At 40.7% G+C, this 16,151-nt stretch overlaps 1 protein-coding gene across 1 annotated transcript; it reads left to right on the forward strand.

Moving 5' to 3' along the window:
* Window positions 1-226: 226 nt before the first annotated feature.
* On the forward strand, window positions 227-15,951 carry rhag (Rh associated glycoprotein). Its single transcript, XM_036984796.2, has 10 exons — window positions 227-629; window positions 9,593-9,776; window positions 9,989-10,139; window positions 10,893-11,040; window positions 11,638-11,804; window positions 12,102-12,239; window positions 12,556-12,677; window positions 12,972-13,042; window positions 13,250-13,323; window positions 13,651-15,951. Exons 1-10 carry the CDS (start codon window positions 440-442, stop codon window positions 13,720-13,722), a joined length of 1,317 nt encoding a protein of 438 aa, XP_036840691.1. The 5' UTR covers window positions 227-439; the 3' UTR covers window positions 13,723-15,951.
* Window positions 15,952-16,151: the final 200 nt, after the last annotated feature.

The raw sequence follows: 16,151 nt of genomic DNA on the forward strand, positions 1-16,151 counted from the left end.
TGAAAAAGCTCATTAGCCATTCATATTATGGCTCTGTCACTGGCCGGTTGTCATTACTGTGTGTTTTGCCAAAGTCTTGTTTTTGCCCCCTCTTTTAAAAATAGTAAACACCTAACAGGGAGGGAACCAATCCCCATAAGCAAAGTCCAGAAGTGGGAGTAACCACCCGGGCCTGCCTGTTATGCCCTGCCATTGGTCCCCATGAAACGTCCACCAATTTAAAACCAGACACCAGTTGCTCTTCCACCGTCACACTACCACCACAAGCCCCAAAAGATAGATAGGGAGAGAGGGAGTGAGAGTGTGCCAGAGATAGGGACAGACTGAGATAGAGAGAGAGAGAGAGAGAGAGAGAGAGAGAGAGAGAGAGAGAGAGAGAGCGAGAGAGAGAGAGAGAGAGAGAGAGAGACACACACACACAGAATTAGTTCATGCTAGCATGCCTGCTTACTCCACCAACATGAGGCTGAAGTTTCCCATCCTGGCTCTGACTCTGGAGATTATCACCATCATCCTGTTTGCTGTGTTTGTGGTCTACGATGATGGGAAACACGGGGGGCACGGAGCCCACAACAATGCCACACACCATGAGGAGACGACGGAACAGAATCCTCTGACCCTCTACCCCAGTAAGTGACACCTGAAGGCTTCTCAGTGTTAGCCTGTTCCCAGATCAGTTTGTGTTGTCTTCGCATGACAATGACCATAGCAGTTGGCAAGGCAGAAACAGATCTGGGAGCAGGCTACCTCAGTGTGGTGCTACACATAGTCTGTCAGTGTGTCAGTCTGGCTGTGGGAGCCCGGTTGAAGAATAATGGATCTGTTTATATATGGCTTATTGATAGCAGCCATGGTTGCTATGGATGACAGTCTATGAAGTTAATAATGCAATTGAGTCTCAATGATTTGACCCCTCTTCTCTTTATAATTGTGCAGTAGCTCCTGTGATCAATCAGAGGGAAAGGATGTGGGTTAGCATAGTGTGAGCTTGTTGTGCATAGGGTTGGGCGTAACTGATTACATGTAATCTAATTACAGAAAAAATGTAGTCAGTTACGTTAACAGCAAAAATATTGTTATCAGATTACAGATACTTTTGAAAAACTAGATGATTACTTTTTGGATTACTTTCAGAGAGGAGGTTTAGTAAAAAAAAATACATTATTACACCTTTCTGTTTTCTCAATGACGTTCAATTCAGAATTGAAAAAAGGCACAAGTTTAAGTTTGTTCCACCTGAGTGAGTCTGACCACAAGTCAGAGACCACTATGATAACACACCAAATGTGTTTGAGGAATCCTTTTTGTCTTCTTCTAATGCCTGTTAAGATGAAATGTGTCCAAAAGTAACTGAATGTAATCAGATTGCGTTACTGTGCTTGGGTAATTCAAAAGTTACGTTACTGATTACAATTTTGGACATGTAACTAGTAACTGTAATGGATTACATTTAGAAAGTACGCTACCCAATCCTGGTTGTGCATGTGTCCATTGCAGCACACTCACGCCTAAAATGATTCTGTATGAAACGGGCCAGATGCTCCAGTTGTCATAGGGGCACCCCTCTCTCTCATACTGGGCAGGTTCCCTGTGGCTACCCACAGATGGATTGTACAAAGGGAAAGCTTAGTGGCAGTTAGTCTAGCAGTCAAGAGTGTTGGGTAATCAAAAGGCTGCTGGTTCAATTCCCAGAGCCAACTAAGTGAAAAGTTGATCAAAGCACTTAACACTAATTGCTCCTGTAAGTCGCTCTGGACATGAGTGTCTGATGAATGCCGTCCACATACTTACAATGTAACTGGAGCAACTTGCATATGCGCTGAAGGGAAATAAATTCTTCATTTATTTTAATGGGAATTTGATTGAGTTACGGGTAAAAATGTTTGCACATGTGTACATGAATTTGTGTTTGGAGACTATTGTAAATCTTGTGACTTATCAGAGGAAAAGTGACACAGACCCACCCCTACTACTTTACCTATATGACAATGGCCTTTTTTTTGTACATAAATCTTTATACAGCATAAATACTTGAAGACTTACAGTACAGAGGTTTAACCATAAATGGGTGGGGCAGCTGTGACCCAAAGAGATTAGTTCAGTGTTTAGAAATGCTGAAGGGGAAGTTCACCTATTTTTACATGTAGACTTACACTTCACTCTTTTTGTGATTGTAGTTGATCCCCAAAACCATTTGCATTATGAAAATGTGTCTAAAGCATGTTAGAAAACACCTACTCATATTACACCAGAATCCCATCCCATGACTCTGCATTCAATTTCAGAAACACAAATTCCACTGTCCCATAAATCCATATTTGCATATTTTTGTTGTTGTAAACACAATCATTCAAACATGGATTTATGGCACAGTGGACATAAATAATGTTGTGCAGAGACATTCAGAATGGGAGTTGATGTGTTTTCCTAACATGTTTGCATATTGCATTATAGTCAATGATGACTCAGCCAAATCTGACCAATTTTCTCTGTAACAAAACAAAACAAAAAACGGTTTGGAGGAATCAACTACAAGGACAGAAAGAGTGAAAATTAGGCCACGTGTAAAAATGGGTGAACTTCCACTCTTTGTTTACGTTCAGTCATATCCAAAGACATCCTAATATTTTTTATAACTATAGGTTGTTCTAAATGATCAGAGAAACAATATAGGGTCAATTCAAAATAAGTGGGACACTTTTAGAATGTTCTGTCTTCTGTCACCTCTTTTGTCATCTATCCAACATATAAGCCCAACACATTATACATTTCTGCAAACGTCAAGATGTTTCCTAATCATAGTCACAGCAGGCATGACACACCCATTTGTGTGCACTGAGTCAAAACCATATTTTCAGTTTGCATTTGGTAGACTGAGACAGCAGGTTAAATAAACTGGGATACTACACATTGACTCGGTACTGGTACCCCCTGTATATAGCCTCGTTATTGTGTTACATTTATTTATTTAGATTGTATTTTTTATTTTTTTTGCTAAAATGTTGTTACTTACTTAAAAAGTAAGTAAGCATTTCATAGTAAGGTTGTTTTCGGCCCATGTGACAAATACAATTTGATTTGAATTGTTGGTCTAATATGTTTGATCGATTTCTGAAGAGGTTACAGAAGACGGAAATGTAAAAACTGCCCCACTTTTTCTGAATTCACTCAAATAACAGTACTAATAACAGTACTAATAACAATACCAATAACAATACCAATAACAGTACTAATAACAGTACTAATAACCGTACTAATAACAGTACAATAACAGTACTAATAACAATACCGATAACAGTACTAATAACAATACCAATAACAGTACTAATAACAATACAACAACAGTACAATAACAGTACTAATAACTGTACAAATAACAGTAATAATAACAGTACAATAACAGTACAATAACAGTAGTAATAACAATACAATAAGAGTACTAATAACAATACTAATAACAGTACAATAACAGTACTAATAACAATACTAATAACAGTACTAATAACAGTACTAATAACAATACTAATAACAGTACTAATAACAATACAATAACAGTACTAATAACAATACTAATAACAATACTAATAACAGTACTAATAACAATACTAATAACAGTACTAATAACAATACTAATAACAGTACTACAAGAAAAAATGAACAGGATATAGTACTACAAGAAGCAGAGCCCTGCCTAACCTAAATACAGGGGGTCCCTAAAGTAAACTGGATCTCTGTCCTCCATTGGAAAAGCCTATAAGACTGTCCCACTTTAGTTACTTCATGCTGTCCTACCACTATGGTTGGTGAAGCAGAACAACAACAAAAACTGACTGAATGACCAAATAGAAACATAATATTGGTAACTTTTTAATGTATTTTGATGCACAAGTACATAGTATGCACATTTACATCACAATTTGGCACAGTGCAAGTTTTTGTGACCTTAACATCAAAACAGAAAAAAAGCTATGTCACTGATCTTACCTTCCTGTTTGAAGCTTGCTCTGCCCCCATCTATGATGTCACTCCAATTAAGTGATGTGATTTCTCAGCAAGGGCTTAGTCAATTCATTTGATTTTATTTAACCAGGCAAGTCAGTTGAGAACAAATTCTTATTTATAATGACGGCCTACCCCAGCCAAACCGTAACGCGGATGACACTGGGCCAATTGTGCGCCGCCCTATGGGACTCCCAATCACGGCAGGTTGTGATACAGCATGGAATTGAACCAGTGTCTGTAGTGACACCTCTAGCACTGATATGCAGTGCCTTACACCACTACGCCACTCAAGAGCCCTAACAATAGTTTTGATTTTCTCTTGTCAGACGAAGAAATAAAAGCATCAGGATTAAGCTGTCCCAGTTCATATGATGTCCCACTGTATCACTGTAGCCGAAGGCTGCTAGATCGAAACCCCAAGCTGACAGGGTACAAATCTGTCATTCTACCACTGAACAAGACAGTTAACCCACTGTTCCCAGGCCATCATTGTAAATAAGAATTTGTTCTTAACTGACTTGCCTAGTTAAATAAAGGTTAAATAAAATATCCAAATTCATCCTACATAAACCACAATAAATACATGTTTATTTCAAGCTAGTAATTACTTAAATAGTAATTGTTTAAGGAATTATACAGTTAGATATGCAATGACTGGCAATGACTTCCTTTCTCTGCACCCCGTGTCCGTCCGTCTATATGGTGCATACCAAAACTCTACAATTACAGGTTCAAAGCAGAGGAAATAAGCAGAGAAATGCAATTTAAAAAAAAAGGAACCTATCTTGTTGCTGGGCTTTATCATCAAGGGACAAAATCAGTATTGAAAAAATGTAATTGAGAGAAACCAATGGGTTCTGTGGCTCTGTGAAATACTTGTTTTCCTCAGAGAAGTGGGACCTTAAGAATTTATCCAACACAGAGTTGTTTCACAGCCGTAAAGCCCTATCATCAAAGTCAGGCGCTATTCGGACGGAATTCAATTTTGTAATTACAGTTAACAACATAAAAAGTGACTTGCAGTGAGATTCAGTTAGATACTAAATTAAACTGGTGCCTTGGAGGTTTGCCCATACAGTTGAAGTCGGAAGTTGACATACACCTTAGCCAAATGCATTTAAACAAAGTTTTTCTCAATTCCTGACATTTAATCCTAGTAAAAATTCCTTGTCTTGGGTCAGTTAGGATCACCACTTTATTTTAAGAATGTGAAATGTCAGAATAATAGTAGAGAGAATGATTTATTTAATCTCATTCCCAGTGGGTCAGAAGTTTACATACACTCAATTAGTATTTGGTAGCATTGCCTTTAAGATGTTTTACTTGGGTCAAACGTTTCGGGTCGCCTTCCACAACCTTCTCACAATAAGTTGGGTGAATTCTGGCCCATTCCTCCTGACAGAGCTGGTATAACTGAGTCAGGTTTGAAGGCCTCCTTGCTCGCATACGCTTTTTCAGTTCTGCCAACAAATTTTCTATAGGATTGAGGTCAAGGCTTTGTGATGGCCACTCCAATACCTTGAGTTTTGTTGTCCTTAAGCCATTTTGCCGCAACTTTGGAGTATGCTTGGGGTCATTGTCCATTTGGAAGAACCATTTGCGACCAATCTTTAACTTCCTGACTGATGTCTTGAGATGTTGCTTCAATATATCCAGATAATTTTCCTGCCTCATGATGCCATCTATTTTGTGAAGTGCACCAGTCCCTCCCGCAGCAAAGCACCCCCACAACATGATGCTGCCACCCCCGTGTTTCGCGGTTGGGATGGTGTTCTTCGGCTTGCAAGCTTCTCCATTTTTCCTCCAACATAACGATGGTCATTATGGCCAAACAGTTCAATTTTTTTCATCAGACCAGAGGACATTTCTCCAAAAAGTACAATCTTTGTCCCCATGTGCAGTTGCAAACCGTAGTCTGGCTTTTCTATGGAGGTTTTGGAGCAGTGGCTTCTTCCTTGCTGAGCGGTCTTTCAGGTTATGTCGATATAGGACTCGTTTTACTGCGGATAAAAATACTTTTGTACCTGTTTTCTCCAGCATCTTCACAAGGTCCTTTGCTGTTGTTCTGGGATTGATTTGCACTTTTCGCACCAAAGCACGTTAATCTCTAGGAGACAGAACGCGTCTCCTTCCTAAGCGGTATGGCGGCTGCATGGTCCCAGCATGGTCCCATTATACTTGCGTACTATTATTTGTACAGATGAACGTGGTACCTTCAGGCGTTTGGAAATTGCTCCCAAGGATGAACCAGACTTGTGGAGGTCTAGATTTTTTTTCCGAGGTCTTGGCTGATTTCTTTAGATTTTATCATGATGTCAAGCAAAGAGGCACTGAGTTTGAAGGTAAGTGAGTTATAAGTGTAAGTGAGTTACAGTGAATTATAAATTAAATAATCTCTCTGTAAACAATTTTTGGAAAAATTACTTGTGTCATGCACAAAGTAATGTCCTAACCGATTTGCCAAAACTACAGTTTCTTAACAAGAAATTTGTGGAGTGGTTGTAAAACGAGTTTTAATGACTCCAACCTAAGTGTATGTAAACTTCCGACTTCAACTGTATCTGCATGATCCATACTGTCACGGGCGCCCGCCCTAGTGAATGCAGTGGCGTTGGCACTAGGTCCTCATGCCCGGGAGACAGAATGAGCACACTTAGGATTACTGAAATGTTGACGGACGGTTGAGGAACAGCAATTTGAATCCCTTCAATGATGTTTGATGCTGACACGTTTCAGAGCAAGCGTCTTCGGCAGATCGTTGTGCACTGACCTCCAAACATGCCAGGATTCAACATTATTGAAAATGTTGAAGACTAGCAATCCAGAAAATGCTTGAAATCTTGGTTAGAGTGCTAGCACAATACAACTACCATATGGGGGAAGACCTAAAATGTTGGGCAAAGAGGTCATCTACGAGGCTGAGTTCCAAATGGACCTCTCTAGCTCCCACCACATCCTTTTCTTAGAGACGCCAACTGGTATGATGTCGCCAAGGGATCAAGTATTCAGGTGATATAGGACCGTCCAAGGGCTTCCTCAATGGATCACTACATAGTGCATACCTTACCAATCCAAATAAATTAAACATTAGAGATTTTAGATGACAGTGCTGGTTAAGATGACAATGTGTAGCGGTGGGCCCAAAAAAAAGATATGCAATATAGACAAGACAAAAGCTAAGACTTGTTTTGCTGTTATGTTCTAAAGTTTGGTGCTCTGTGCTTGCAACGCCAGGAAGTTATCAGGTAAGGCAGTTCTCAGCAGCTTTACACGATACATGTATATTCTAGTTTGTATTATTAGCATTATTAGCATACGGTCCATTCCCTTGCATCCACCCTGAGATGTTTGATTTGCACATTCCCAATAATAAGTACCCACAATCAGTGCCAAAGAACAGAAAATATTGCATGCAATGTATTAACAACAAAAATGCAGATTTGTTCCGTAACAAAAGTCAAGTCAACACACGGGTATTTGTATATCTTACCTTTTATATATATTTTACAAGGCTATTTGTATATCTTACATATTTGACATTGTTCAGACTTCGATATCAGGGAAAAGATTGAATAGATTTGAGTTATTTGTTTGTTCCCGGATGGGTGCGGGTGTTCTGACCAGTGCCCGAAGGGTTATAATGTATCCTATGACGTCTCGGAGGCATTGCGTAAGTAATACTAAACCTGATTACAATCATGGTGTAGTGTGCTGAATATCATCCATTGCAATACAATGCACTACTGGGGAGAAGGAGCCAGTCACATGTAAACACAATAATGAGAGAGAGGAATTCACAGACTTCTAATCGGAGACAATATCTGTTTAGAAGAGCTAACCTTCCTGTTTATTCTGTCTCTATCAAGGTGTGGCAGAAACAGGGAGCCTCCAAACTAACTCAACTCTAAAATTAATTGCCAGTTACAACAATCCCTCTACAACTGTACAATGCAGCATCAGTTATACTTATAGCAAGGTCTTGTATTTCAAGACCGCAATATAAGATAGAGATGTATATAAGCTCTAGAATGGCATTCTGGTAGACAGTCATACAGTAAATCAAATCACATTTTATTGATCACATACACATGGTTAGCAGATGTTATTGTGAGAGTAGCGAAATGCTTGTACATAGTCACAGACAAAAAGAAGACAATGGACGTATGGGCTAGTCTATGCTGCAACTAAGCCCCCAAACCCCCCACCACACACCCTATATTCCATCACTTCCCCAGCCAGGACTTTCTGAGTAGTGACGGTCTCCCTAGGTCCTGCCGTGACACCACAATGCCAACTGCTCACCACAATGCTAACTGCTCACCACAATGCTAACTGCTCACCACAATGCTAACTTCTCATCACAATGCTAACTGCTCACCACAATGCTAACTTCTCATCACAATGCTAACTGCTCACCACAATGCTAACCAGACCTGGAGAAATGAGGCCTATTGTTTTCCCTTTCTGCCACACCTTCATGTACTTTCCAGATGAGAACCCATCATCCATCACACATGGCTTTTGGGACTAGGAAGTTCCTGTTGTCAGGCATTTCAGGGAAGGGAACCTTTTGTGAGCATTGCGCGAGAGTGGAGCTTGGAGAATTAGGATCATTCCTCTGGCGGCAGTGGACATACCATTCTACGCTACAGACACAGGCATGCGCACACACACACACACACACACACACACACACACACACACACACACACACACACACACACACACACACACACCAGATGCACACACACACACACACACCAGATGCACACACACATACACGTCTGGTCAGTCTCTTGGGCTAGTAGCCTGATCCTTATCTGCAGACGATAGGACAGAGCTCACGTCCTACTGTCCACAAACACAGTGAACTAGAGCCCTCATACACCCTCTAAAGTCTCTGTCCTCTTATGTAAAATCAATCTAAGCATACAGTACATAAAGTGCAAGGACAGTGATCCCTACTCAAGACCCCTGTCCTTATAATTCCAGTAACTGAAACTAATAGTGAGGAATGTGTTTAACTGTGGAGTGTCTGCTTCCCCGAGACCCTCTGATAAGTTCAGAAGACTTGATTAAAATCATGTGAAGTCCGTGAATGGAACAGCGTGAGGTTACTGACACGACACGTTGATCGGGAGCCTCAGTTCTCAGTATCCCATTCACAGACAAATTGAATTGGTCTTCCATCCTCTAACAAGTCCGGATTTACAATGACCCCTTGTGGGGATAGGGGTTACTACGATTGCTGCACAGTCCAATGTGGCTGCTCCGTGAGTCATGTATTTGATCAATTGCTGGTCTGTCAACCGATTTGAATGTCTTTACAGTTGCATTTCTTTCTTTTTTTGTCTTGTTGACACCCTTTATTAGTTTCATTCAGTGTCCTTGTTTTCATCCTCTCTGTTTTCATTCAGTGTCCTTGTTTTCATCCTCTCTGTTTTCATTCAGCATTCATTCAATGTGATGAATAAATCAAATAGGACCAGATTGGCCAAAATGGACCTTCAATAAAACCATGTTGTGTTAAGGTTCAAATAGTCAAACTCCCCTGAGCTGACCTCTGACCTGCATTCTCATTGGTCCACAGTGTTCCAGGATGTCCACGTGATGATTTTCATTGGCTTCGGCTTCCTGATGACCTTCCTGAAGAGATATGGCTTCAGCAGCGTGGGCCTCAACCTGCTCCTGGCCGCCTTCGCTCTGCAGTGGGGTCTCCTCGTGCAAGGCCTCTGGCACCTGGACGAAGGAAAGATCAAAGTCTCCATCTTCAAGTAAATACAATAAAACACAGTACGGTCAGAAGGAATGTAGCTAGCAGTAGCAGCATTATGTCCACATGATAGAGGACACCCGAGGAAGTGGTCTGTTTTAGTGTTAATAATGCATCTCTCTCTCTCTGTCTCTCTCGGTCTCTCTCTCTGTCTCCCTCTCTCGCTCTCTCTCCCCACCTCCACCTCCACCTCCTCTTACTCCTCACCAAAAGGATGATCAATGCAGACTTCAGTACAGCCACGGTTCTGATCTCGTTCGGGGCGGTCCTGGGAAAAACCAGCCCAGTCCAGCTCCTCATCATGACCCTCCTTGAAATCACCATCTTCGGCATCAATGAACATCTGGTGGCCGAAGTCCTGAAGGTCAGTGCACTTCACCATAATCTCAGAACCCAGAACCAACCATTATGTTAACAGTCAGTCACAACAGACTAACTTCACCCCCAACAACCACTCATCTAAGCACTCGTGTACATGAAAGACAACACTATGCAAAAAAAAGTATATTTGTTAATACAGTCCAATGAGCAATATTGTGTGCAAACTTGTGAGTAATGGTAAAAAAAGGTGAATCTCCTGTTGATCCATGCATAGCTACCTCTTCTTCTTCTTCTTCCTTGGTATCATGGCGGTCCGTAAACAAACTTTTAAGGTGCATGCCACCCCCTACTGTGCATGACTACTACCCGTTTACCTGGGCCCTTACACACACGACCTCACCCCACGACCCCACCACCTGACCCTTAACCCCAGTGAGATTTCTCTCTAGTGGTGAGAAGTGGCAGCCCAAAACAACTAGACAAGATTCATCCTACCAAATGGGCTCATATAAATATAATCATGCCGTTAATTCATAGGGATGAGTCTACCATTGGAAAAAATACATTTAAGGTCAAGGGGTCAAATTTTATTCTTGAATCTGTCCCATTCCTATTCCCAACCAATCAGTGCACTAGTTTTGCTTGGGAATGGCCAGAGGCGGGATGGATGAGTGACAAGTGATTGAGACAACTAGCAGGCGAAGCAGAAAGTTTGTTTGGGAGGGCTTTTATTTGAATTGTTGTATTTTGTTTTACAACATAATGAAGTAGTTTATGTGGTTTGTCCAACTCACAGGCCAATGATGTTGGGGCCTCTATGATTATCCATGCCTTCGGAGCATACTTCGGTCTAGCAGTGGCCCGCATGCTGTACAGGCCAGCTCTGGGGAACGGTCATGAGAACGACGGCTCTGTCTACCACTCTGACCTCTTCGCCATGATCGGTAGGACCAGCAACTCACATGGCAGTCATCACAGTCAATGCAAAATTCAGTTGATCTTATTACTGTAGTCAGTCACTAACTACTATTAAAAGATAGATTAGCTAAATATTGATCAAATGTCCCCTTATGTATCTTTGGAGCACTAGAAATAGAAATGTTGCAATACGTGCCTAAGGGAATGCCTAGGGAATGCCTGGCCTTTTGTATCAAGCATCTCAGAATAGGAGTGCTGATTTGAAATCAAGTTCTGACTTTTAGATCAAAATTAATGATATTATATGGACTAGGGGACCTGAACCTAGATCAGCACTCCAAAGCTGAGATGCTTGATACATTTAGCCCCTGGTGTCTGTTTGCACGGTATATTTATACTTTTCTCACAACGGCGTTGTATGTGTGTGGCTCAAGTGGAGGCTCCTGCGCATATCATAGTCATATATGCCACCTAGTGGACAAAAACGTTAACTGCTTCAGACTAGCCAGCCAACTTCTGTTTGACATAGTTTTGATACATTTAATGCATTCATTTTGTTTTATATATTTCAGAATCAATTGAAGTAGCAGACAAATAAAAATCTACTTGAATATCTTCTCCAGGTACCGTGTTCCTCTGGATGTTCTGGCCCAGTTTCAACTCTGCCATTGCAGAACCCGGTGCTGATCAACTCATGGCTGTCACCAACACCTACTTCTCGCTGGCTGCCTGTGTGCTCTCCGCCTATGCCGTCTCCAGCCTGGTGGAGCACAAAGGGAAACTGGACATGGTGAGATATCACATGCTTCACTCAAACCACAAAGAGTCAGAAGCAAAGCTGTAGATTGTTTACCTCCTCAATTTATTTGACTTGAAATATTCAAACAAGGCTATTGAGTGTTTGTGTGTTTGTGTGTTTGTGTGTGTGTGTGTGTGTGTGTGTGTGTGTGTGTGTGTGTGTGTGTGTGTGTGTGTGTGTGTGTGTGTGTGTGTGTGTGTGTGTGTGTGTGCATGTGTGTCTCTGGGAGAGAGACAATAGAATCTCACACAGCACCTACTATACCAAAGCTAATAGATGCTTCCATAGGTCCACATCCAGAATGCCACTCTGGCCGGAGGTGTTGCCGTGGGAACCTGCGCTGACATGAATATCGGGCCTTTCGGTGCCATGATCATCGGCTTCGTGGCTGGCATCGTCTCCACCCTGGGCTTCAAGTTCCTCACTGTGAGTACAAAGGTCACACACGTCTGAACCAATAGGACGACAATCCTGAGATGGACCAGGACACCAAACTGTCTAGAAAATGCCATAGTTAACTAGGGTTGTAATGTGTCTTGTGAGTGGCAATACACCTACATTCTTTTGAATAATGAGCCTAATGAGCAAAAATGGTTCTGGTTGTGGTTGGTGAAACCAGTTTTGCGTGCTGGGAGAAACTTGCATTTTAGTCAAAACAAACACCTACCATCAGATAACTCTATTTTTTTTTTAAATGAGTAGGGAATAATGTAAATGAGAACTGTTTCTCTCTGCATTTCAGCCCATCCTGGCATCCAACCTGTGCATCCAGGACACCTGTGGCGTTCACAATCTGCACGGCATGCCTGGCATCCTTGGGGGTATCGCTGGCATTGTGGCTGTCGCTCTGGGCAAGAAGGATGGGTAAGGCTCATCTAACCACACTCTTCATACTGTACAAGCAGATTAAGAAACAGGAAGGATTTTATAAAGACTTTCGGTAAATTACAATGTGTAGTCATTTTCATGTTCAACAGAAATGGGAAACTCAGCATCTTTGACCAGTGGCCATATTTGTGATGTCTATAGTAATTCACTTTTCAGTGAAGGCATGACCTTGGCCTCAATAATAATAAGTGTCAAAGTAAGGGTATCTTAAAAACAAAAAAAAAGTACTGTACCCTTCTCATTTTCTCTTCTCCGCCCTTCTTCCCTCAGGAGCGCTGTCATGCAGGCTGCAGCCCTGGCCTCATCCCTTGGGTTTGCTTTGGTTGGAGGAGCCATGACAGGTGGGTGGACAAAACACAGTCAAATGTTTTGTCATTCAAAAAAATCGACATCACAAAATCAATTTGAACACACTGTCGTGTCGGTTTTCGTGTGGTAATATAAATATTATATTACTACACTCATCATCAAATCGTAGGTCATAACAATTGACTTTCTTCCATGAAACGTATTGAGTCATACTGTAATTGACGTATCTCTTTGTACAGGTCTGATAATGAAACTTCCATTCTGGGGACAGCCTCCAGATCAGAACTGCTTTGATGATTCAATCTATTGGGAGGTAAGAACTTGAGAGATAAAACACATCATACTGTTCCATCCTTGAACATCACTAGCTTACAGTTGAATCAAACACCTGAGCTATATAGTACACGGTACATGATGTTTCATGTATTGGTGTGACACTCATTTAACATTTGAGATATCCAATACCATAATGGCATATTGTATTGTATTACATGTCACGTGACCACCTAGTGACATGCAAAAAAAATGTTACATTTGTAAAAAAAAAAAAAAAACTATCTTATAACAAATATGATTTGGCGTAGATGAAATTGGGCTAAACTGTAAGATCTGTTACTGACTGAGATGTGACTGTCCTTAGGTTCCTGAAGAGGAAGAGGGCGAGGAGAGCCTGGCTCACGGAGACCATTCCATGAACAAAGCAGAGGCCTAAATCTCCTGCCCTGTGCTGCAAATACATTATCCACAACCCTTGGAGCTATCATGAACCAGACATTAGACCTTGGGTGTATGTTAATATTCTTAGCTGGCTTCCTCTCCTCGTCTCCTCTCCTTCGTTTAAGTGGTGGATCCCTAGCAGGACTTCCTGCATAACCTGTCTAATGTCTTGACCATCAGTGCAGACGGAGAGAAGGAAAGGAAGCCAAGTTATGCCATTGAGATCAACCCAGAATGACCAGTGCTATCAACTTGTCAGTTGTTTTTACCCAGAGCATAAATGTATTGATTTGAGATCATATCAAATCATATTTGAAGTGGTTCAAGCTACCTTATTTACGCATCACTAATTCAATCCGAACAGCAAGGAAGCTCATGTTGCACTTTTCTGTGTATCAAACTACGTCCCCATTGTCCATAGATTTGTATTAAATATTTGAATCTTCAATTGAATAGAATAGGTCGACTGAAAAGCATTTGGGGAAAATGTTATAGCTCATTATAAGTGTAAGAGGTGGGTGTGTTACATACAAAACATGTATTATCAGGTCTCAATGTAATTGAAATAGCATTGTAAGAATTTTTGTTTACAGAAAATCATATCAAACCTTACATGCCTGCCGATTTTTGGATGTGTTAGTCTGAAAATTGATTTCAGCGAAGCAGCATTTTGATATAAATGCCCCTTAATAACTTGCATATAAGCATGAACTGTTCTTTCACACATTCGGAGGAAAGATACTTTCAGGGATTAATTTTTTTTAACTGAATTTGATGACCAATAATGTGCCACTGTTCTGAGCCACTGGAAACAGTAGAAACAGTATAGAAATAGTAGAAACAGTATATCAAGCTGACATTCAATTATATCACCAATCCTCCTCAAAATGTTAACAGACATTTGTTTTTCCTCATATACATTGTATATTTTTCGCCATCCAACTGACATAACCGATATTGTGTGCTAAGCCTTGTTTCATGAAGAGAATCAACTGCTACTTTGGCCTGCTGCAGAGCAAGTCCATCTCACTGGAGCCCACTACTCCTGCTGGAGAGAATCTGATCCCAGACCAGTGAAGTATAGGCAGTAGCTATCCGCTAGGCACAGATATCATTTCAACATCTAGTTTTGATTGACATATTTTTGAGTGGTCAACTAACGTGAATTTAACGTGAAATCAACAACAACAACAAAAATACATCAATCAATTTAGGTTAACATTGAAATCCCTTTACCTTGAAGACTTTTAGCTAATCCAATCAGTTTTCCACGTTGATTCAACGTCATCACATTACATTTTTTTAGTTGAAATTATGTGGAAACAACGTTGATTCAACCATTTTTGGCCCAGTGGGTAAGGGATAGTATTCATCAAGCGTCTGATATTGGGGTGCTGATCTAGGATCAGTTTTGCCTTTCTAGATCAGCACTTCTAATCTGAGACTCTTGATAAATATGGGACCATGGCTCACAGGGATTGGCGCAGGGCAAGGATTGGTCCTGCATTAAACTACTCTCTGTGTGCTCCCAACACTCTGTGGTTTTCCTTCTTCAGCCCCAGTCACCTCAAAGCTAAAGTAGAGTGTCTTCCATTTTAATTTCTCCCTCTAAGTTTTTTCAAATACAGAAAGGCTGCATTGAAATCTGACACGTCCAATTAAAAAACGGATAGGCTACATGTCACAATTATAATATGGATACAGAATAAATGGGGCATGACAAAGATAGTCACTGATAATCTTTCTTTATTTCTTTCACTTCTTATTGTAACCTCTTAATGTACAGTGTAGTTAGTTACACAATGGATATAGTTAGTTTCTTTAAATCCCTGCACCTAGGACTAGCAATTGGTACAGTGTGTATCAGAGAAAAAAGTATGTCTTTATATATTTCAAACATTTTGTTGAATAAAGCGAAGGTTATACTTTAGAATGCAGGAGGAAAATAGCCTGCAATAGTTCCTGTACTAGACCATTGTTGCAAGGAAAGATTAAACTGACTACAGATAGATAAATAGCCTAGTATTTCATTTGGCTGATGTAGTAGCCAACGTGTGATATAAACGTAGGCCTGAAGCTTAGTACACCAGCAGTCAAGACTTTGTTGAAATGATTGACATGGCATTAGCTTTTTAGGTTACAGAAAATGAATATGTATGACACTGTTGTTAATGTATAAATACTAATACTGGCACTTATAAATATGATTATATATAATATCAGAGTGACTCTGTGTGTGGTTTTTGCCATGATTCCATTGCATAATCAACATCAACATTATTTTTACAACCAGAAAGTTGTGGCTAGTAGAAGTGGTGATGGAGTGCTGTAACTTTTCCAGGGTCAAGACCCATGCACTAATGAATGTGCATCCTTTGGCCACACAGGATTTGGCAGGATTTGCCAGGGGTTCAAAGGTCAGGT

This window comes from Oncorhynchus mykiss, chromosome 8 (genome assembly GCF_057628025.1).
Source record: "Oncorhynchus mykiss isolate SJ-2025 chromosome 8, ASM5762802v1, whole genome shotgun sequence".
Classification (NCBI taxonomy): domain Eukaryota; kingdom Metazoa; phylum Chordata; class Actinopteri; order Salmoniformes; family Salmonidae; genus Oncorhynchus; species Oncorhynchus mykiss.